The 25,020-nt window shown below is 36.2% G+C and overlaps 1 protein-coding gene across 3 annotated transcripts in view; it reads right to left on the bottom strand.

The window, feature by feature from the left end:
- The window catches only part of LOC104249324 (chromatin structure-remodeling complex protein SYD), a 32,139-nt gene extending 15,112 nt beyond the window's left edge, over nucleotides 1-17,027 (bottom strand). For all 3 annotated transcript variants that reach the window (XM_070162372.1, XM_070162371.1, XM_070162370.1), the window contains exons 1-21: nucleotides 16,865-17,027; nucleotides 15,339-15,453; nucleotides 15,196-15,257; nucleotides 14,719-14,834; nucleotides 14,447-14,602; nucleotides 11,879-12,144; nucleotides 8,955-9,121; nucleotides 8,793-8,857; nucleotides 8,002-8,670; nucleotides 7,470-7,657; nucleotides 5,700-5,797; nucleotides 4,589-4,774; nucleotides 4,256-4,436; nucleotides 3,982-4,176; nucleotides 3,819-3,862; nucleotides 3,584-3,640; nucleotides 3,349-3,445; nucleotides 3,041-3,213; nucleotides 2,737-2,950; nucleotides 2,468-2,593; nucleotides 2,276-2,365 (exon numbers count right to left, since the gene is read on the bottom strand). In XM_070162372.1, the coding sequence (XP_070018473.1) occupies nucleotides 2,276-2,365; nucleotides 2,468-2,593; nucleotides 2,737-2,950; nucleotides 3,041-3,213; nucleotides 3,349-3,445; nucleotides 3,584-3,640; nucleotides 3,819-3,862; nucleotides 3,982-4,176; nucleotides 4,256-4,436; nucleotides 4,589-4,774; nucleotides 5,700-5,797; nucleotides 7,470-7,657; nucleotides 8,002-8,670; nucleotides 8,793-8,857; nucleotides 8,955-9,121; nucleotides 11,879-12,144; nucleotides 14,447-14,602; nucleotides 14,719-14,834; nucleotides 15,196-15,257; nucleotides 15,339-15,443 (3,255 nt within the window). In that variant the 5' untranslated portion in view covers nucleotides 15,444-15,453; nucleotides 16,865-17,027. The remainder of the gene's footprint in view (nucleotides 1-2,275; nucleotides 2,366-2,467; nucleotides 2,594-2,736; nucleotides 2,951-3,040; nucleotides 3,214-3,348; nucleotides 3,446-3,583; nucleotides 3,641-3,818; nucleotides 3,863-3,981; nucleotides 4,177-4,255; nucleotides 4,437-4,588; nucleotides 4,775-5,699; nucleotides 5,798-7,469; nucleotides 7,658-8,001; nucleotides 8,671-8,792; nucleotides 8,858-8,954; nucleotides 9,122-11,878; nucleotides 12,145-14,446; nucleotides 14,603-14,718; nucleotides 14,835-15,195; nucleotides 15,258-15,338; nucleotides 15,454-16,864) is intronic.
- Between the last annotated feature and the right edge of the window lie 7,993 nt (nucleotides 17,028-25,020).

The raw sequence follows: 25,020 nt of genomic DNA on the forward strand, positions 1-25,020 counted from the left end.
GCTAAAGTAAGACTGGACTGGATTTTTTTTAGATGGCTGAACTGGAGTCTTATCTAGCTGTAGTATTACCAAGAGAATGCTATGATGGATGAGGATGTAACACATCAAAATTAAAATATAAAGTGCTTCAGCGTGCTATGCAATAAGAAGATACCAACAAAAATAAAAAGCATGGTCCATAAAACATCTCCTATCTTTTGGATAAAGATAATAAATCATAAATTTCTTTTTTTTCCTTATAACAAAATCATAAATTTGGAATGTATCTCTCAAGGCCAATCACAAGAAGTAATGGCAGAGACTCTGCTCCACAAGGCAATAGGATATGAGATTGCACTTTTCTGATATGCAGGATCCGTTGTTCCCCATAGGAGAATAAAGCCTCAATCATGTAGCATCGCCTAAGTAGGCCAGGTTTCACTAAAAAAAACAAAGTGGCTTGTCTACAATAACATTTATTTGTATAAAACAATTAAGACCAAAAATGTAAAAATGGGATGGATATCGGGCATCTACAACCCAAAGTATCTACAAAATAGATGTAGAATGTAGGGATAAGTCTGATTTAAAAAGTCTCTGTCCAAATTTAGAGAAGTCCTTAAATTATCATGTAATGGATAAACAAGCCCACATAAACTGATCAATATAAACATTCGCATAGACAACTCCAACTTGTTTGAGATTCAGGTGTAGCAATACTCGTGATAGCCAGTGTTAGGTGTCCCACATTGGTTGAGGAAATGGGATGTTGTCTCCTTATATGGACTTGGTCAATCCTCATCTCAAGAGCTATTTTGTTATTCTTTGATTAAATGAAAACTAAGCACTAAGATGGTGATAGGCGTTACATAGATATGGAGACCTCTATACAAAAACAAAAAGAAACACTCCCGTCTCAGGAGCTAGCATTGGCTTGAGTTAGGTCCAAGGACAATTTCTTCTCATGGTATCAGAGCCACACCCATTCTTATTCTTGTTTTATCCAAGGATGGGCCCCATTTTGTGTTGTCCAAGCTCTGGATGTCCCGTCTTGGGCGTGCGGGGGTGTTAAGTGTCCACAATAGTGGAGGAAATGGGTTGTTATCTCTATCTAATTAAAGCAACACTATTTAGATCCCTCTTTCTATTTCCTCCTTTTTCTTGGTCACGGAGAGGGGCAATAAGTATAACTTGATGGTACATAAAAAAATTAATAAGAGAAATTATTGTTAAGAAGATGTATTATTGTTGGTGGTGTAAGCATGGGGAGGATGAGAACCATGCACTAAAACATTGTGATTTTGCCTGGCAGCTATCGTCATTGATATTTGCAATTAAAATCCAATTGGTGTTACCCAACATAATCACGGGCACGCTGAGGAGTTGGAGTTAGAGCAAGCTGGAAGCTGGAGGTAGGTAATTTTGGAAAACACGTGATTTTTGCATCATTTTGGGTATTATGGAGAGAGATATGGGAAAACTTTTGAGGGATTGAAAGTGCGTTATCAAAGGTCAAAAATTCTCTTTTGTTTCTTTTATAATTTTAGTGTACAGTTGGATTCCACTTGCAAACAGTTGGTTAGATTTTTGGGAGGCATGATGCCTTTCATAAATATAATACCACATAGGTGTGGCATCAATAAGAACATTTGATTTTGGCTGAATACAAACGAAGACACTTAAAGTCGGCACGATTTTTCATTTAGACACCTAAACTTAAGGGAGTTCCAATTGAGCACTCATACTACCCCGAAACTTATTCCAATTGAGCACTTCTTTGACAATCAGACAAACTTACAAAGTTTGTGCAATGCACTCGCTGCTGATGTGGCGAATGACCGAATAAAAAAAAAGGACATATATTATTCTGAGTAAAAAAAAAAGGAAAAACTATGTTAATCTATTTAATAAACAAAATAATTAGTGGTCTTGGTGTTCTACACAATTTTCGATTTTAATCCAAATTTTTAAGAGGAACTCCTCCAAATTTGTTATAACTTCAGCTAAACATTCCCCACGACGACCCAAAGACAACCCCAATATTAATTTCCCAAATTTTCATCAAATCAAGCAACCCATTTTAAACCTTCAAGCTTTTTAAAGACCCCATTAATGGTGGATTTCATTTAATCGCAGTTCTCTGCAACAAGGGGGTGCGGCTGCTTCTCTTGTCTTCTCCAACCTTAAATCAAATCCAGGATTTACAAGAACACACATGAAAATTGTGATACACATAGCTTGAGATTGGATAACCAGTCGAGTAGGGCAAGTGCATAGTACAGATGAAGAGATATACCTTGTGTTTCAATCTCCTAAGTACAAATGGACGCAGAACTTGGTGCAGACGATTTATGATCAAAAGATTTTCCTCCTCGGAGAGCAAAGCCTAGCAGCAGAAGAAAGCAAAGTAATTGGATCAATAAAATATAAAGAATAACTTAAGCAACAAGGAAATCGTATTTCCGACTGGAAACGGTAAGAAACATACCTCATCAGCAGAGTTGTCACCATTGCTCTCAAATGGTTTGTTAAACCATTGTGAGAAGTCTTCTGATGAGTTGAAGATATTTGGCAAAAGGAAGTTAAGGAGTGCCCAGAGCTCCTCAAGATTGTTCTACATGGACGGAATAATAAATACTTTCAGATCACATGAGCGCACACACAAAAAAAAGGTAGTATATCATGTTATATGCCAGAAGAGCATTTGTCTTCTAAACCCACAGGATGTAAGAAATAAAAATCTCAGACAATATAAACCTGAAGAGGAGTTCCCGTCAACAGCAACCTATGATTACTGCGATAGTGCTTGAGATCAGCATTCAACTTGCAAGAAGCATTTTTTATGCGATGGCCTTCATCAATTATGATATAGTGCCAATGTATTTTACTTAGTTTTGGCCGATCATGTTTGTTCATCAAATACTCATATGTTGTCAAAAGAACATTGAACTTTTGATGAACTATTCTTTCCCTGCAATGACAAGTTACCCAATATTTACAGAATGAATACAACGGAAGTAACAACATAATAATAGAATTGCTAGACAACAATATGACATACTTGAAAAGCTTCCTTCGCTCTTCTGGTGGTCCAGAATAAACTATTTTGAGCATATCTGGTGCCCAAAAGTTTATCTCTGACTCCCATCCGGGCAGGACAGAGGATGGCACTACCACCAGAAAAGGTCCTCTGTCATTTTTGGCTTCCATCAGGTAACACATTAGGGATATAACCTACAAAATTGTCTCCATGAGATATTCATGAGAAAATAACTATGGAATTTAAATGAACTTCAAAAGGAGAACTAGAGTTTAATAAACTAGGAATCAACTAAGAGTAACCACTAAAGCAATTACATATTAATGTACCTGAACAGTTTTACCGAGTCCCATCTCATCAGCTAAAATTCCATTCAAATGGTTATTGTAGAGCGAAACCAACCATCGCAATCCATTCATTTGGTACCTGAAAGAAAAATCGAGATTAAACATACTCTAGATGAAGGAAATAGGAAATATCTGCGAGGGGAAATTAAATATTAAAAAAATGCACTCACAAACATAGATCCGCAATAATAACTAATTCTGACATGAAAAAACTTACTCCCTTAATTTTCCACCTTTGAGAGAAGTAGGCTGCTCTGCAATGGTCTCCTTTACACTGCAGAAAATAAATTTACGTATTTAGCATCTCAACCAGAGAGATTGAATACTGACATGGAACAGATAACAAAGTTGAATAATGGGAAGTCAAAAGAATGAAGATTCAAATAAAACTGAAGAATCTATGGTGTTAAGTCCTTCAAGACCATGTAAGAGTTTATATAAGCAGAAATTACCTATGTGCCATCATATAGTATTTTTCATTGCTTTCCAAGTAATGCTGCAGAAAAAAATTAAACGTATAAGCCAATCAGGAATGACACAAAACAAGCATATAACAATCAGCATGCCAGCTAGCAATATGTGCATTTAACCATATAGGACAATATCTGAAAGAACCTTAGCCTGATCTGTTTCATCCTCATCACCGAAGTCAATTTCATCCTCCTCAACCACACCAGTGTTTCTATTGTCACCCATGTCGGTATCAAATTTTCTTGCTATTGACTTAGCGTCCTTTAATTTGGATCCAAGCTGTTGGAGGTACTTTTCCGTCTCTTTTAGTAGTTGTTTAACACGATCCGACTTTGCGTCCTACAAGCAATGTGAAAGTATTTATCAGGAGAAGTGGAACAGAGGGCAGCGCAGAGAGAGAAATTTAGTCATACCATACCTGAACCATTCTAAGGTATCCCTCAACATCATTGATTTTCAGTAAATTAATTTTCTCACGCTGGATTCTGTCAATCTTCTCACGATGTATCCGTTCCTTCCTTTTATGGAACTCTTTAACATACTTATTGAAACCTTTCCAACGTTCTCTCTTCATTTTGAATACATCTTCCAATCTTTCCCTGGAGTTCAGGTTAATTCCAAGAAAACAAAAAATAAGAAAATTAGAAAAGAAGTCATTAATCATTTACTGTTAAAGGAGCAAAGCCACACGATTAATTTGACCAGAAAAAAAGTCACACGATTAACCCCAAGGAGGACAGTAATTGCATACCTGTGAACTTCAATCTCGCTGAAGAACTCCTTCTGTCTCTCACGAATTCTTTTTTGACGCTCTTCCTTCATTTTTTGTTCATATCTTTCAAGTTGCTTTGATTTCCTCCCAATTCTGTGTTTCTTGATTGATTTTAAGCGCTCCATGTCAGCTGCTATTGGTTTGAAAAAATCGTTGAGAATTTCACTGCCAAAAAATTGTCACAAGGTCACAAGAACTGAACAGATAATGTGAAACAATGAAGGGTGACATAGGAAAAGCCTGAACAGTTCTAGACGATATAAATAATCTTGGCTACCACAGGGGAGAGCATGAGACCACCAGTTCTAAGAAGAAATACAAGCTCCCTGGAGAACCACCGGAGTCTAGTATACATACAAGGAAATATTCACAGACTGCAAATTTGTAACCACATAAGCATTTTAGACACCAGCTTAAGAAGAAATACCAACCCTCCAGAGAACCACCACGTCCACCAGAGACTGTATAATACAAGAATATGTTCATATACTATGAGTATCCATACACACATGCATCAGAAACCACGGTGCAGCTCTTATTGAGAATATTTTTATAAGATCCAGTAAGAAACTAAAATCATCTAGGACCCAACTACTCAGCTGGTTCTTTTCAGATTTATATTAATATAAATCTCAGCTACTATGTAACTTATCTTTTTGAATCCACAAATTAATAATATCTCAGAGTGCCAATTTTCATTCAAAAATCTTCGAATTAGTTAAATGAGGTCTTGTATTTAATGAGAATTAAAAAATTATATCATATCTCTAAAGATCAAACTTGCAACACTCGAAGTGAATGCTATAGATTTGCAAAATGGTTGACAGCTTGTCGTACTTCCTTGAAATGTAGGTATCTATTAGGAGAGGCAAAATTAGAAAGCAAGGCAGTAGTAACAATGTGGTACATTGATACATATTAAACTTGCAAATAATTCACCATAGAAATATCAAATTTGTTGACCATGTGACACCCTTCCCAGAAAATAAGATATCCACTAGTGAAGGCAAAGTTAGAAAATAAGGGAGTAGGAACAATGTGGAATACATCTAGATATGTATAAAAAAGCAAGTTGAACTAGATCAATCACCTCCGTAGACGGCGCTGCAGCTCCAGCAATTGAAGCTTTTTCAGCTCAATGACACTTTTTGTTTTTGCAGAGATATCCTCAGAGGAGCTCACCGATTCCTGCCACATAAATGAAGATGAGTATTTATCACATCAGAGCGATGAAACTTAACCGGGATGTAAGAGCCATTGTACATAAATAAGGTTATAGCAATCTATGGACATTAAAGATGCTTATGATTGTCACAAGCACGTGTATCAGACGCTGGAAGAGCAGATCATCAAATGGTTCTGACAGATCAAAAACAGCTGACGCAAAGTGCAGTGATATCCTTTCTTCCACCTTTTTTTTTTGGATAAAGTAATTTCATAGACACACTCAAGATCCATAAAAACCAAAAACAATGCAACAGGAGTATCATAAATGCCAGCTTTAATTTGATTATTATCTCGGCATCAATGACATCATTGGGCACTCAACATGCAGTTTAATTTACCATTTTGCAGCTAAGGAAGAAGAATAACCCAACCATACAGTTTTTTTTTCATCTACAATGGTGGGTAGTTGCTTTGGTTATTGAGAACCATGGAATAACAGCGAAGGAGATAGACAACTTTAGTTCTCAAAGTGCACAGTCTTTTCTGTTTTAAGTCCCCAGAAGTGTAGCTCGGCAACTGAATGGAAACGGGAGATTTAACGATTGGGAGAATATCTATTGTTCCAAGGAAAAATAGGTCTAGTTTTGAGCAATTTGGCACTTGAAAACTACTTCCTTTTAGAGGGAAACGCTTGTGGCTCTTTCTCTTCAAACACAGTCCGTCTATGCAGCGTAATAAAAGAAACATGATGACACCCAAATGGTTAGAATGAAGCTGGAAAGCATATTATCATACTACATTGAGCTTACATCTGCTGTGTATTCACTATTTACACCATTCTTGTACTTAAAATGGGCAATATGATCTTCTTTGTTTTGAAAAGATCTCATAGGTGAATCCTGATCATGTCCCTATCTGTGCTTGTCTACACCTATTTATTTCTCTTTCTTTGGGGAACATAATCGATGCATATAAGACCAATCAACTTGAAAGCACACTATTCACCCAAATTTTAAAAGTATTAGCAACTAGAACTCTCAAGCAAAGGGCATAACACAAGAATATTCAGAAAGTTTCATTGCTTTACTCACAAAAGGCACCAGCTAAGCAACAAGTTCCATTGACAAGGTAAGATCCCCAACCCCCCAAAAAAAAAGGTAGATGCACTGGCTACACATGTAGGTGGTTTTAGGTGAATGAAAGCTCTGTTAAGCCAAAGAAGAAAGCCTGACATAACATCAGGATTCTATGAGTAATGGGCCATTGAGTAAACAGTACATTTAATTACTGCAAACCCACCCACCCCCCACCCTGATGCACCAACCCATGAAAGAATAAAACAAATCAAAATCAGGAAAAAAAAAGAAAAAAAAAGTGAACAGAGGACAGAATAAAGAGAGATTTTCCATTTCAAGGTATCACAAAATATCGTGACGACCATGATGGGGAACAAAGCCAACTAAATTCATTCCCACTTGAAAGTTCAGAGCACTTTTTGAATGGAAAATTAGAGAAGATCTTAATCTACCGAACTCACGTGAAGAAGCTAAAATGGACTCAAGTTTCACCAGAAGAAGGCCTTAGACAGTTACCAATCCAATCAGCGTTAACAAGCTAACCAAATATCCAGTCTATACAAAATACTGATAAGAGCATAGCATCCTATAAGGGAAGAACAATTTCAATAGCAAACCTTCAACTTCTCTGCACAAGAAGCAATCCTTTTTTCCGCTTTTTGCTGTTTCTCCGACCATTTCTGTTCACTAAGATGTTTCCTTTTCTGCCGATCCAAAATCCATTTCTCCATCATTGTATGCCTTGGAGATGGTAACCTATCTGTGGATGCTGAAATATTTTCATCCTCTTGATCTGTTTCTTGCACTGTAAATGGACTTAATGTGCAGATGTTAGAACTTTATGTGCAGATGTTAGAACAATAACGAGTCGTATAAATATACATGCAAATATAACTATATAAGTATGTACATATAGACGTATAGTCAACACACTGAAAAATCAGTCCCCTCGATGAAGTTTGACACCACACCACAATAGCAAAAAAGGGAAGAAAAGAAAAGAGGAATCTGCATATTGCATATAAGTTATCGGAAGAAGTTTGTCTTACCTAGATTCCCAAAGCCCCAAAACCAAATCCATAAAAAGGAAAAAAGGTAAATTTTTAAAGAAATTGATAAGAGATGAAATTCGAGAAATATTATTCAGACCTTGTGACAGATTTTTCAGCATTATATTTGAATCCTTCACTTGCATTGTTACAGGACTCTGATTAATTGCTCCAGGAACAGATTTCCACTGTTGCCTCAAGGGTAAACTAGGCAAGTTACTATCAGCATGTCTATTTCCTTGAGCATTGCTATCCGCAGGACAATCTTTCATTAGCAGACCAGATTCATGGGTATTGGCAGAGGCAGGTGGTGATACCTTTGACGCCTCAGTTCCACTCCAACCACTAAGATCAGGTTTCATTTGCATGCTTGTGCCCGTAACAGAGGAAGCTTGGGGAAACATTCCAAGTTGTTCAGTATTTGCGGAAGCATGCTCATGATTATTGGGAGCTAAGGGTTTTGAATCAATCGGTACTCCTCTAAGAGCAGATGCCTGTGATTCTGTAGCATCCTGGATGGGCACTTCAGCATCCTGAATCATTCTCATCTTTCTTTGAGGCCTCCTTTCGTCCGCATGCTCAGAAGGATCAAGCTGACTACTTTTATCTTCCATCAAGTTAGCATTCTCAGCCTCCATTGACGGATTTGTATCAGCAAGAACTCCAGAGGACGTAGGCCCAGAAGAAAGCCTGTCAGTTTCGCCAGCTCCTCCTAATGGCCGTGTGACTTCAGATGCACTGCTTTGGTCAGTAAGCAGTTGCTCCCTTCCTGTATGGTCAACCAATTCTCTGTGATTTACATCTATAGAACACAGCATAATAGCACATGACGCAGGTTGTATGACTTCTTAAACAGACTAGTATAAAAGAGAGATATCAAGCAGTAGATACCTTCTTTGGGATAGAAGTTTCCAAGCGCAATTTCAAGATGGAGCTTCTTAGGCATTAAACCATTCCTACAAGTGGGAAGATTATTGAAAACTGTGGTAGCTGGAAGAACAAATTTCTTTGCAAAATGACTAACGCAAAAAACAAATGCATCGTCCTATATACCTAAAAGCCAAAAACACAAGACATTGTGCTCTAAGCTGTTTCAAATGATGTTCTTTGAAAGGCATGGCAGATACAGGAGCCTGAGCCGCAACAGGTAACTTCCCTGCATCTCTGATAGTTTCACTTCTAAGCATACTCTTCTCCGGGACATTGTTAGCCATGCCCCCCTGTAGACACAAACAAATTAAGGCAAAGATGAAGTGTACAGAGAAAACGAATACTGCTGAAAAAGAATAACCAACTAAATACAACCAAAGTTGTTATTCATTGAGGTTCTATAATACAGCAAGCTATTTTCCAATATGATGTCAGGAAACAGACTCTGTGTGCATAAGAATAAGTTGAGCAGATGAAATCTTTCTTGCTTCAATAGCGCAAGGTTTTGACTTTATATAACACCAACTACACCTTAACCCCCAAACAAGATAAGGTCAGCTCTTTGAACTCTCACTATCCATGTCACCTCCATGCAAAACCAGTCCCAATCCAATATTTAAAAAGATGTTTTAACCGTATACCAAACAATGACAGCTTTCACTTTATACTGCAGAATGAATTACTAAGAAATGGTGAACGCAAAATCGGAATGGTTTTCTTCATGTATGAGCATAAATTGAATAAACAAAAACAATAAGTCAGCAGATAATCTAGGCGAGCGTTCATTTAATACAGCAAATCTCCAAAAGGAAAAAAAAATCTAACTGAATCTAGAAAAGGAGGAGGTGCACTCATTTCCAAAAACAGTAGTAGTTTTATCCCAATAACAAGGTACAAAGTAGTCGCAGGGACTTAGCTACTCAACTCTGTTTCGCTTTACTTAGATAGGCATCTATTGGAACTAGATATCATGTTTAAAGAATCTTTACTGAAAACAGAGGACTTATTAGGTAGAAAAATTTACCAGAGAAGCAGAACCCGTTATTTTGTTTTGTTTTTTATTGTTAAAGGTAGTATATTGATAGCAGCATCAAGTAAGTGCTGTGAAACAGTTACAAGTGGAAGCTACATCACGCGTTACATAATGAGCTCAAAAAAGCAACTATGGCCTCAATGTCATTTGCAATAGTCATGGTATACCCAACAAAAAAGTGTAAACAAATACAGCTGTATTTAATGCTAATTAAAGATTCCAATTTGCTTTCGAAAACCCTTGCATTCCTTTCTTTCCAAATAGTCCACTAGATCACTGAAGGGATGGTTTTCCACGTTTTCCTCTTTGCCTTTCCTAAACCACCTAAATGCCAACAGTATAGTAACTAGTTTTTTGCCATTGGCATTGTCCAAGTGCAAGGTGTTAAAAAAGAAGCTCCATATCTGTGAGGTAAAGGAACAAAGAAGAAATAGGTGATTGATTACCACAATTGGATTGTCCAAGTGCAAGGTGTTAAAAAAGAAGCTCCATATCGGTGAGGTAAAGGAACAAAGAAGAAATAGGTGATTGATTACCACAAAGTGAGCACCTACTGCATATTTTCCTACCCCTTTTCTGAAGATTTTCATGTGTAAGACAAGCTTCCTTAGCTACCAACCACTAAAAACATCCCACTTTCATTGGTGCTCTGTTGCGCCAAATGCATTTCCAAGGTCACTTCTAGATAGGGGAATGTTTTAACTGCTGGTAGCATGCTTTAACAGAGAAAAGACCTTTCGCATCATGTTTCCACATTATAGAGCTCTGGAAAGAGAATGGGGGAAACTATGAAGTTGGAGCAACAAAGAACAAAGGTTATCCATTTCCTAGTCATCAATACTGCACCTAAGTGAGATCGTCCAGCCAAGGTCCGACCTAATATGCTTCTCATTATGAGGTTCAAATATGTACCCAGAAGAGATCCATAGTAAGTTGTTGTCGCAAAACCACAATTCTGCCATCATCTCCAAACATCATAAGAAACAAGAAACTGATGACACCAAAAGACATAGGCAGCTTGCACCCTATTGAGATTGGCTAAGTTCCTCCTGAAAATAAGCTTCCACAATTTGATGCTTGTGCTAAATCCATTAAAAATTAAATTTCACACTTGGATATGTGAAATGATGTGGACAACTGTTTTCTACTACATCCAGACTTACTCTAAGCAATGCTCGTGTTACTGTGATTTCTCCTTTGCTTTCATAAAAGTATTCTGTAAGTAGGAAAATATATAAAGCGAACATTTTGCAAACCGGTACCAGATAATCCATTTTGTTCCTAAAAACTATGAAGAAGTCTACACACAGGAGCTACACTTTTTGTGGAGAATCCAATTCCAGCCATTCTCGGCGAAAGGACCAATGCTCCGCGACTTGAAAAAACAGAGGATACTTTTAACAAGATTTATGAAGCCCAGGTTTTGGTGATAATTCCATTGATGCTCTTGAAACAACTATAAAAAGATTTTACATATTGATGCCGGTGCTAAATCCACAGGAATGTGATCTTCATGCTTTGGCATATTCCCCCAACCATCTGTCTCTTCCCAAATGAACTGTCTTGGCTTTCCTATTATCCTTTCCAGCTGGTCGGAATCAAATTAAATAAAAAGTTCAGCATTACAATAGCTAGTTTCTCTTCTAATACACTGCACGTGTAGCATGGCCTCTCTAAGAACTTTCCTCCCTTACCATTAACTTTCCAAAAAAAGGTGTTTCCTGTCACTAATGTATCAGGTCGAAGTTGCAAGTATAGCAGCAATTAAATAGCAACCAAATGCAGAAACATTGTGAATCCAACATCAAAATTAAACACATGCTTTTTTTAATCCATAAAAACAAACATAGACTTGTTTATGTCAAATCAACATAGAATATCATAAAAATAGCAGTCATCAGATGACACATTTACAAATCTGTCATACAACTAAAAGCTCGTTATAAGGGAAAAAATGTCATCAAATATATAGCTTAATTTGAAAGGATACAGTGGAAATAAGGAAAATAAGTACCTGACTGATCTTGCTAGCATTTCCCAACATACTAGATCCTCCTTCATGCTCTAGTGCTCTTCCCGCTGCAGTTCTGCCGGCAACAAGATCAACCGAGGTAGAACCAGAGAAAGGTTCCGTGCTTCCATCTTTGTGCAATTTTGCTGCATAACCATGATTATCAATTGAAGGACTTCCAAACTGCACTGGACTTGAAATTCCTGGTTCTACTGGCTGAGATGAATTAGACGCAGAAGGCGCCATTACAGGAACTTTGACGCCTGTACCTGAATAGAGCAGCACTTTGCAACATTAAACTGCACTGGATAGCAGAACTAATTTTCAACACATTCTCGTGATAGGAAAAGTTCTTCACTCAGCTCAACAGGAAATATTAACATTGCTCCTACACTTGGAATGGCCGGTACAAATGGCATAACAACAGTATTATCAAAGGCAAAAAGCGCAAAAAAACTCTAAGGCTCATTGGGGCTTTGAGCGCAAAGCGCAAATAAAGTGTGGGCTTTAATAAATAAAAAAGGCGCAACTAGAGAAAAAGTAAAAATATGTTTATGTAGCCCAAGACCAATAATTATAAGCATGAATAACAAATATATGGACAAAAAATTGGAAAAAAACGATAAAGTGAAATATAAATTTTTCAGTGTCACATTTTCAGGATTACACTCATTGGCAAGAGAAAAAATGTCTTAGAGACTTGATGCGATACTAAAGCGCTCACAAAGCGAGGCGAAGCGCTCAACATATTTTGAGCCTTGCTTTAGGGCTTATGCGCGCCTTTTGACAACACTGCATAACAAGCATCCATTAGCCACCCCACCCCCGCCAAAGTGGGAAAATTAACAATCAACATATTCGAGAGGGTACATGAGGGGGAGTGCATTCTTTTTACATTAGGATCTCACATTCAGAAGGAACCTACAAGATCTGGTAGATGGGTGAATACTAAGACCTAGTAGAATTACCATACAACATGAATAGATTGCAAATGCATGACATGTGGAAATAGTAGATATGGAGGATGAGCAATTCTCAGTCAAATGTACTACCAGAAATCTATTGAAGAGGCCGTGAGGGATGAAGGGATTTCCCGCATCTATCGATTTGGATACCTAGGGCGACCAGAAAACTGTGCTTCTTTGGGTGTTTGGCATGTAGGAGAATGATAATGACAGTCGAAACCTAAGGAATAGGAGGATCACATATATCAGTTGTTGCCATATGTGTAGATGTTCTGCATCACCTCTTATTACATTGTCAAGTAGCTACCGCGGTACTGCCCATGGTGGAAGGTTTTGAATTTGTCTACAATACAGTGGGTCACGCCGAGTACAATAAAAGAGGAACTATATAGCCGGGCTTTAAGGGAGAAAATACTCAACGCATGAGATGCTGCCCCACTAGCACCTACGTGGATATTACGGAGGAAGAGGAATAGGAGAGCTTTTGAAGGGGTCGAGAATATTTTTGTATACGTGAGAAGCAGCATCGTGTCTTTTTTTGTTTGGGTGCAATACGAGGTTCTTTTTTGGATAGATGATTGGGTGACTTTTGTGAAAAATAATATTTTGGTCTAGGTTCTCTACTTTATGGTATACTACTTATATACTGGAATTTCCCAATGTTAATAAAATTATTTACCTTATCAAAATAATCAAACCCCCCAAGAAAATGGCTATCTTGCATTCACTCGCTCCTTATGCAAAATAGGAACTCATCCAACAATTCAATTATTCGTTGACTCTCTTTTTGATGAAGTAAGTGATATTTATAAAAGGCATCAAGTAGAAGCAGTGAGTACAAGATATAGCATTTAAGCTTGCAGAAAAATTTAGCTGGCGTCTATAATAACTGACTAAGCCAGAACTAAAGAGCTAATGAACTCCAAAAATTGATCAGCATTGCTAACAGGATGCATCCTAGACCACCAAAATAAATTAGCAATACACCTAGCTTTTAAAGAGGCTAAAGGAGTTGAGCATCCATCTGTTGACTCTCAAGTTTCAATTTATCAACAAAAGCAAAGGCTTTAACTCCTCAATTTGTTTTTAAAAGTAATGGAGATGTTCGCACTTTCGTACACTTCAACTAATCCACCAGATACTTGCTACCTCCCACTAGCAAAAGTACCGAGTAACTCTGTCCACCAAGGCTTAGAAATAGCGGGAGAACTTGCCTAGTGTCGCGTTTCTAAGATTTGTGCCATGTTTCACGAAGTTGTACCCCAACTCTTCGCCGCCAAGCCACCCTTTCAAAGTAGCACTCTCCTTGATTTTATGTCAGCCATCAAAGTGGTTCCATAACATCATCCAGAAGAAGCAGTAAATTACTCGCGAAGAAAGCTACTAAAATCCTTTGGCGATGAGACATGGTTATCTGTTTTTTCAGTTTCTTCTCCATTCTCCATCATAAATCATATGTGAAGTAACAAAGGCTTTTGGGCCATCTACATATGTTTTGTCACATTATAATCTTCTTTTATTCGGTGAATAATTAGTTTCCAACACCAGACAATATGAATGATCTGTTATGCTTGCAAATAAGCAGACAAATTCCTTTTGCACTTACCACTTATGTGTGGTGCAGATGCTTGATAAATACCATGTCCACTGCCGCTTGGACCACTAACTGCACTGTTTGACGCATATGCATCTGGTTTAACCATCTCGTTTCCCAGTAAATTGGCTTTCGATTCTCTAGTGACCCCGGCCCTCTGTGAAGATCCTGCAATAACACTCTCGACTCGTAAAATATGAAAGAACAGCCAGCAAAACATGAGCTTGAAATGCTCGCATTGAGATATTAGTGAAGTACATAAATTGAAACAAATATCATTTTACCAGCTACTTGTGATGATGCAGCTTCTCCTACTTGCACTCCCGCAGACATAGGAAGACGCGAGGACATTAAAGCCTCAATATCAAGACCATGTTGCTTGACAACAGTCTCCATGGCCCTTGAATCAACAAAACAGTAATTAGGAAAGTTAAGAGAACTGTAACCGTACAGGCAAGTCAGAATAGGTATGGAGAACTCTGAACTGTATGACAATCACTTTTCAGTAGCTTTAGTTTTAACCAGCCAATCGCTGCTTTAGGATGCTTTTTATTAAGCAAGGAATGCATAATATCATGGGCAACTATCATTATACAGTATAATTTATACTTCCCATCGTAACTGGAAAGTACAATAAGACAATGATAGAAAGAACTGTTACTGAACACAGAGAGAATTGACAAAGGGGTTGGGAACAAATAAGGCAGGCAATATGCAAGAAATTCTATAATGCTCTAAATATATGGATAGTGACGCTATACCTTGATATTACTTGATAGGGCATTGAGTTCTCCTTCCCGCTGGATCTCATATGTTGTAAAATCTAAGTCAAGAGTAGTACAACTTAATACAGGTAAGCAACTCAAATTTTGGAAGGCATACAACATAAGAGATGTAAACACACCACATAAAGCTTTGTAGCCAATTTTGTCGGCTCGTCTTTAGACTCTTGAATAAGCTTATGCAGAAACTTTGCTGCCTCCAGCTCAACATTATTTGGATTAGCCATCTTGCTCAAACTACACAAAATTGCAAAAAGTCAAATCTAGCAACTCATAACTCATATCAAAGGCCCCATGACTTGGTCGCAGCATTCAATTCAACATCATAAAGAAAGGGAAAACAAAAGAAGAGCACAAAATATCCACTTCCAACTTCCACCCGGTTGCAACATTTCAAAAGAATAACTCAACAGCATGTGGGCACCATTAGTTCGTAGTAAACAATACTCAAACAAGCAACTAATAAAGGTGCTAGTGGCTTTCTAGAGCAAGCCCCTTGTATTGGTCGGGTGCTTAACTCCGTCCTTCTCATATCCATCCACACCATTGGTTTGTCAAGAAGATTGCATCATGAGTTCGACTCTCATTTCCTCCACTATGGACATGAACTGGCGGGAAAAATTACATGAGAAGAACCACTTTGTGGAGTCCACTCCCCAGAACCAAGGAGTCCCAGGCAAGGGCGGCAACCACCACAAAGCCCCCTCCCCCTAACTTTTCTAAGTAAAATTTCAACCTTAGTTCAGAAATTCTTCAGGAAAAAAATCCATTCTAAGCCATATTGAACTTTTAGGTAAATTTTTCCAGTTATTCCTCTCAAAGACGGGAACCTTGGCACAATGGTGAACATTGTCGCCCTGTGACCAAGAGGTCATGAGTTCAAGCCGCGGAAACAACCTCTTGCAGAAAAGCAAGGTAAGGTTGCAGCGCTTCCCCTGATCCCGTGCGTAGCGGGAGCTTAGTACACCGAGCTGCCCTTTATTCCTCTTCCACACAATTTACTGCTCCTCGTCTTAAATCTTTCCTCCAATATTTCATTATACAATTAAATCCCCTAAATTACAACCAATTTCCATTCTTAAACAAGAAGCTAAAACCACTTAACACCCAAAAACGATTTAAAAAGAAACTATCCATTACAACTAGGGACGGATTTATAGGAGTAATTATGGAGCACGTGAACCCATGGTCTCTCCGTAAAACTAGATATTTTATGTACATATTTTCTAAAATTGGTATAATATTAACTGTTGGCACTCATATTTCAAGAAGGTTGAATGGTGCACTTGGTTGAAAGGCTGAGTTATTTACCAAGAGGTATAGGGATCAATTCCCACCTAATACATTTTTTCTCCTTTTTTTTAGTAGTGCACACATGTACTAGAAATCCTAGATCCGCCTCTGATTACAACAGCAGTTAAGTTTTCCTAACCAAATTTGAAATGTTGCTTCTCTATAAGTGCGCTTTGGTGTTTTAAAGGTCGAACACAAACTTTTCACTATTTCAAGTAGAGGAAAAATCTAAAAAATTAAAATAGTATCAAAATACAGCTAAATATAATGACTAATCAATCAAAGCTCAACTTTTACTCTAATTACTAGCAACTGAACGGTTCCAATTAGCAAAGATCAAAATTAGGGTTTTTACCTGATGGCAGTTCGAGGAATGAACCAGATGAGCTAGAGAGAGCGACCTACATGTATATATTAAAATAAATGTAGAAAACAGTGTCGAGAAATCGATACTCCTACTGTGTTGGTTTTGAGCTTAGTGATTCTTCGATTGATGTGAAGTGAATGAAATTTCAGCTGAGATTTTTCTGAACGCATTTTCCTTTTAGTAAATAAAAGGGGTTTGAGTTGTGAAGATTGAAGAATTCTGTTTTAGTCTTCAACTTTTTGGTTTTTCCTCTTTGGTCCCCCATCTGAGAAGATTCGTGTTTTCAGACCCTTAACTACTTCTCTGCTTACGTTGGCCCCGGAAAGAAGTAAGACCATTGTATTGTATAATTTTTATCAAATTACACCTGTAAGTAGGGGTGTACAAAGAAAATCGTTTGTCACGACCCGAATTTTTCACCATCGGGACCGTGATGGCGCCTAATATTGTACTTGCTAGGCAAGCCAACGTTACAAATTATTTCACATTTTTCTTTTATCTTTTAGCAGTTTACAAGTTAACAAAAGTAAATCATCGGAATAAATGCGGAAGAACAAAATTTAACAGATTATCTTAATACTAATAATGAAACCGTAATAAAACTCCATCCAGAACTGGTGTCACAACTCACAAACGGTCTGTGAATACTACAAACAATGGTCTGAACAAAAAAAAAAATATACATCTGTTTTGAAAGTAGATAAATAGAACTGAAGTAGGATAAAGGGAACGCTGGGTCCTGCAGACGTCTGCAGGACTACCTTGGGTTTCCAATGGACTAAAGGTAGCCACCCGACTCTACTCACAAGGTATGGCACCGAGATATGCACAAAAAGTTCAGAGTGTAGTATTAGTACAACCGACCCCATGTACTGGTAAGTGTCAAGCCCAACCTCGGCGAAGTAGTGACGAGGCTAGGACACGACAACCAACATAAACATGTGCAGTTAAATAATATACTAACAGAATAACAATAATAGAAGCTAAGCAAAAATTAACGGGAAGGGGCAGCATGTTATGGGGGTACCAAAATAAAGAATCAGAATAGTAACAGAAATTAAACAATTAATGCACTTGAACCAATAACAACAAATAATCACAACTGCATCACCCTTTGTGATGTTACTCTCAATCACCACCATGAAATCAATGATAAAAATGTGCATGGCATCACCCTTCGTGCTTTATCACTCTTCGTCACCATATGAATAATGGAAATGTGCACGGTATCACTCTTCGTGCTTTATCACTTTTCCTCACCATATGTATAAGTATGAATGTGCACGGCATCACCCTTCGTGTTTTATCACTCTTTCCTCATCCAAACAATAGAAACAATAACATCCCGGCAAGGGAATCAGTTATAACCAATCTCGTTTCAACAGTTAAATTCACAATGTAAGTCTCAACTTGAGTCAACACTCAACAATTACCCAATAACAAGAAAATATAGCCAAACTTGTTCAACATGAAGAGTAACCAGCTTAAGCATGATCAATACGTGATAAGAGACACAATGATTACAAGTATAAGGTTATTTGCATGCTATGATCCAACAACAATGTATAGATACTCGTCACCACACCTATATGTCATACTCAACAATTAAACACATAGCAAGTAAGACAACAACACTTATTTCCTCAAGCTAAGGTTAGACCAAACACTTACCTCAAGCCAACGGGTATTTCAAAGTTCAACCACTGCTTTACCTCTCGATTCCACCACCAATTCACTCGTATCTAGTCATAACTAACTCAATAATATCAACAAATGCTAAACAACTCAACTCCAATGCATAATTATAGGTTTTCTATCATTTTCCCAAAAAGTCAAAAATCAACCCTGGACCCGCTTGATCAAAACTCGAATTTGGACCAAAACCTGAGTACCCATTCATCCCCGAGCCCGGCTATGCAATTGGTTTTGGAATCCGACCTCAATTTGAGGTCTAATTCCCCAAATTTCGAAATTCCCAAATTCTTCCCAAAAACACCCAATTTTCCATGAAAATCCTTAGATTTTTGTGATGAAATCTTGCAAAAAGATGGAATAGATTGAAAGAGTGAGTTAGAAATCACTTACCTATGATTTGGAGAAGTTTGGGTCTTTGAAAAATCGCCTAGGGAGGTTTAGGGTTTGAAAATTTGAGAAATGAGTTCAAAATCTCGTATAAGCCCCAACTTAACAGGCGCAGATGTCGCAATTGCGACCTGAGCTTCGCAAATGCGAGAACCATCATACCACTACTGTCTTCGCAATTGCGAACATTAACCTCTGCAATTGTGATAAAAAAGATCGCAAATACGATCACCCCCCTTCCCAGACTCTCTTCTGCAATTTCGAAGTTATGTTCGCATTTGCGAACTAAGTCGGCCCAGGCCTTCTTCGCATTTGTGATAAAGGACTCGCAATTGCCATCATTGTTTTCCTTGCAATTGCGAACTCTGGTCTCACAATTGCGAGATCAGAGGCTAACACCAGAACTGTACACCTGCACTTTTTTTTCCAAGTCCAAAACACTTTGTAGCCTATCCAAAACTCACCCGAGCCTTCGGCGATCCAAACCAAACATGAACACAAGTCTAAAAATATCATACGGACTTGTTCGTGGGATCAAATCGCCAAAATAACATCTTAAACAACGAATTTAACACCAAAACTCATGAAATTTTCAAGATAGTTCAAACTTCTTATTTTTCCGACCAAAGGTCCGAATCACGTCAAATTACTTCCGTTTCTCACCAAATTTTACATATAAGGCTTAAATATTATAACGGACCTGTATCGGGCTCCGGAACCAAAATACGGGCCTGATACCATCAAGTTCAAACATTATTCAATTTATAAAACTCATTATATTTTCCAGTAAATAATTTTTTTTCAAAAATTCATTTCTCGGGCTAGGGACCTCGGAATTCAATTCCGTACATACGCCCAAGTCCCATATTTTACTACGGACCCTCCGGGACCGTCGAAACATAGATCCGAGTCCGTTTACCTAAATAAATCAGCCGAAGTCAACAAAAATCATCTTTTAAGCCAAAATTCATTATTTCTTAAAAAATTCACATAAGGGCTTCCCGGATATATGTTTGGACTGCGCACGCAAATCGAGGAGAATGAAAATGCGGTTTTTAAGGTTTCGGAACGCAGATTTGACTTCTAAAATAAGAGATGACCTTTTGGATGATCACATCGATAAACCGCACCAAACCAATAATCCAAATCAAACGGGAGGAAAAAACGATTGTGGTTTGGTATTGGGAAAAAATCGACTATAATTGGTTTGGTTTGGTTTTAACTAAAACAAAGTCTAACTGAAACCAAAATATTATATTTATACAAATTTTAAAATATTTTATACATATAAATATTTATTATAATATAATTTATAAATATTTCTTAAACTTGTACATAGTTTTATCTTTAAACGTATTAATTAAAGTTTGGACGTAACATTCTTGAATGGTCCAATAAATGTTATAGCCCATAAAGGTAGTAAGTTAAACAAAGTTCAAATCAATACTAATGTTAATAAAAGAAATTCAATTCAACACTAGGAATGACAAATTATTGGATATCTATTTCTTAGTTTTGCATTGGTTTATAATAAAAATGCATAACCTAGTTAATTTTTTTTCTTTAGTGCTTAGTTATATAATTAATAGTACTTATTAGCTGTATTATTTAACATGACCTATATTATATTTTTTGATTATGTTAATTTTTATTATTGCATATTAATTAGTAATATTTTCTTTTAAGCAATTATATTATCTTTGTTATTGAATATTTTAGTACAATGCTATGAATCATCTCATATTATTGTGTTATTTTCTTAGAAAATATATTATATAGTTGTATCCTACTAGTACTAATGAACTATTTGGAGCACAACTTATATATTTTATGCTATGAAGACTTTATCGGAAGAAAATTCGAAAACCCGAAAAAACTGAAAAATCGAAAAAATTCGAGATTGAAAAATCCGACTTTATTGGTTTGGTTTGGTTTGGTTTATATATTTAAAAATCTGACACCACTGATTTGGTTAGGTAATTGAAAAATCTGAACTAACCCGGCCTATGTATACCCCTACTTGTAAGTAAAATTTAAATTTAGAAGTTGAAAAGTACAAATTATAAAAAATAAAAATATCTATAATACAAGTACATGGATATTAACATTACATTAGAAGTGCATGAATAGTAATTATAATCCATATAATCTATATATCTATATAAAGGAGGGGAAAGGAAGAGTGATGTGGCATATCTCTTTGTTCAAGAATCATATTTATTTATTTTTTCAAATTTTTTGGCATTTTTCTAAATTTTTCCCATTTATGTGCTATCTTAAAACACCAAAAGTCACTTCTTAAAAGGTGCTTCATCTAAGTAACTCACAAGTCGCTTGACAGACATGACCCTTATTTTACAAACACGGTTCATCCTCCATTCTTCCTATCATTCCATTTCTTTTGCGTTTCTTAAAATCCAGACATTTCGTTTTGCTCTTTACATAGTAGACCACAAAGAGATGATGGACGAAGATGACACAGTCAACTGCAAAACAAACTTTGCAGTGCAAGCAAACTAGGTAAGAGACCGCTGGTGAAGAAAATGTCTTCTGATGCTTGTGCGCGCTACAAACCCAATACATGAAATCCTCCGTTCAATTTTCTTCCTTTTTCAAAAAGAATTATCTTCGTATATTTTTTCATATGTTTTTTTTATAATTATTTTACCTTATTAATTTTAAGAAGCCCAAAAGTGAATCTTTAAAACTTCAATGCCTTTTTTAATATCCCAAATTAAATTTATGAAATGTTCAAATTGATTGATGCCATATTGTTACTCTTTCTGGTACCTTTTTGTATTCCACTATTAGGATGTGTGTGGCCAGTTTCTAGATAAATTTGGAAGACGCTATTGTAATTGAGAAGGTTTCCAAGCTTCAAAATGAGATAGTAAGCTTAACCCGACATGTATTTGATAGTATTTTTAAAATTCAATGTTATGAGTTTTTCTTCTATCTGTTGAATTATTATATGGTTTGAATTCACGTAAAGCTTACTTGTAGCAAGAAATGACAATGGATTACAAATTACAAAGAAAAGAAAAAGAAAGTTTATTGATAGTTAATACTATTTTCTTGACAAGTTAGGAGGGAGGAGGTCATGGAACTTGAAAGCAATATACTATGTACGAGAAGGAATGTATTACCACTATACGCCTTATTAGCATAAAACTTCTCTTATTTTTTTTCTTTAGCCTTTCTAGACAAGGTGTAGATTAGATGATAATCATTATTGTATATTAAAGATTTTAACGAAATTAGTTTTGGTTCTTTTGCCCAATTTTTTTGTTTATCAACTTGATTTGTCCTTAGGCAGGCAACGATATTGGATACTCTAAATGTTGCTCTCTGTTCTTCCCACTCCTCATTACTGCACATACGCTGAGTTTATAAATTTTGAAAATATATTTGTTTTTGCATAGACATCCATTATTTGATTAATTTCATATTCAGTAAGTCCATTTGAAAAGTTGAAAGAAGAATAACATCAATTTGACCCTATTTTAATCTGGATAATGTCTAAATTTTAATCACAACCTAATTATCTAATGTCTATCAACCCATAATCTTACTATAACTTCACATATCGGGTTTGGAAATTAGTGAAAAGTGCATGATAATCAAATAGGAGTAATAACTATTTTCTACTTTTAGTATTTAAACGAAATTAATTTGGGGGTTAATGGTTATATGGAGAGTTCTGGAGTTAATTGGAGAAAATATTTATATTTGTATGTATATACATGAAAATTTTATTTCTTATATCTCAATTAAATGTACAACAAGATCAAAACATAATTTTTATTTATGATCGCGCGAAGCACGAACAAATTGACTAGTAATAAATAATTAAATCAATAAATGCATAAGATGTGTTATATAAGTAAATCTATATCACTTAATAGTGGTTTCTTAAAGTTTATTACACTTTACATTTGTAATTCATTACTCTTGAGGGACTACAAAAGTTGTTATTGTTTATAAGTGATAATTACATGATTTTTAATAACAAAATGTAATTTATCGCAACAATATTTTTGTTATAAACTTAGTTTTTTTGCAACAACATCATTTCTCTTGTTGCACAGATTTTTTGCATCGGAGTTTGTCGCAACTTCAATACAATAGAGGGTTTTGGCAAGTTTAACACCAAAACCAGTACTGAAAGTGCATTTCTTGCTTATTTTAATCATAGCATAGCTTTGCAAATATATAACAAGACAAAATTTATTTTGTATAGAGGAATCCATGCATTTAACTTTGATCAAATTGACCCTTTTTGAGAAAAGATGCAGATAATCTTATATTTTCTCTTATATTAGAAGGGATAGTTGAGCTCATTCAGGAGCTTGTGTCATTAACATGCTACCTTGCACTGATGTCTACTCTTTTGCTTGTACACTTTACACGTGGCTATTGTATCCATGTTGACGCGAATGGTGCATGTCAGCTTTTCTAATATGTGGGCCCGTTCGAATTTTCTTCTCTCTGTTTCTCAAATGTGAATTTGCAGGATTTTCTATTGTAATAGCCACATGCAATACTATCGAGTCCGAAACCTAAATGTTGTGGTTTTGGATTCAAAATACGTTTCTAATGCTTAAAAAAGATTACATTTCTATATATAACACGGTATTACATCGCGCGGTATAATACCGCATTATATATAGTAATATGTAATACCGCGCTATACCCTCTCATTAAAAAACCCTCTTTCTTCCCCGACGACAAAACCAGACTTCCCCCATTTAAAAAAAAACAAAACAGCAGCGGTCCTATGCACGACATGACATTCATATGCATATGGATAACACTATAAGTATTTCATGATTTACAGAGTTGTCCAGACTTACAGGTTGATTCTTATATGTATTTAAATAAATATTAACTTATTGTTATGTTTCAGTTCTACCTTACATACTCAGTATATTATTCGTACTAACGTCCTTTTTTTGGGGATGCTACATTCATGTCTGCATGTATAGATTATCAGTTTGATGAGCCCTCATAGTAAACGAGATTGGCATTCAACGAATGATAAGACTCCACCTCATTCGGAGTACAACCACGTCTATAAGTCATCGTATCAGAGTTTTGCTATAGACTTATGGGTAGGCCGGTACCCCGTCCCATTTAATGTCGAATAATCTTAGAGGCGTTGTAGATAGAGGTTCATTTTGTATAGTATGTCAGAGGCCTTGAAGGCCCATATGTATTCATGTTTTAAGAAAAATGGTTCAGTGATATAATGTTGTCTACTTACAGTTGTGCATTACGAGTTGTGGCCATGTTGGCCCATGATAGTTACAAAAGGAATAAATGAGTTTCAGAGTGGTTAGCTCGGGCCAGTACGACATCGGGTGCCAGCCATGCCTCCCAAGGTTGGGGCGTGACACAGTAGCACCAAGCTATTATGAATTCTTATGTGTGTCAATTTCAATATTTTTATAATTTTGTGTCATTGTTTTGTAAATTAAATAATTAATTTTTAATTATTTAATTGGACAAAGTTTGTGTTTGATCTATCAATATAATAGATACTTAAACTACATGGATTCTATGCTAAAATGCTCTATATTTTACTACGCTAAAAGGCTCTACCTTTTACTACGCTAAGAGGGCACTAGTCTTTAAGCAAATAAATAATCTAAACTAAATAAAAACAATAAATATATTTTAATAAAATAACATTCACGAAATTACATATAAAACAATAAAAGAAATTTATGAACATTTTATTAACAAAAAAAATGATTTATCAACTTTTAAATATTTTTTTAAAACACTAATATCTTAATTCGGATAAAAATAATATACTAGTTTAATCGCAAGCAAAACACAAAACAACATGAAAACACATTCAAGACAACTAATATGCATTATTATATGAGTTTCGACATAAACTAAATTGGAATACCTCAATTTATGTTTTTAGAAAAGTCGATAAATTGAAATTTTGAGCCCGAAACGAGGAAACCACAACAATAGAAGGCTTGGGTAGGATGTGAGACCTACAATCTTATCTTTTTATGTGACGGATGGGGTCCACTCAAATTTTTTTT

Source organism: Nicotiana sylvestris, chromosome 11 (assembly GCF_000393655.2).
Source record: "Nicotiana sylvestris chromosome 11, ASM39365v2, whole genome shotgun sequence".
In the NCBI taxonomy this organism is placed as follows: domain Eukaryota; kingdom Viridiplantae; phylum Streptophyta; class Magnoliopsida; order Solanales; family Solanaceae; genus Nicotiana; species Nicotiana sylvestris.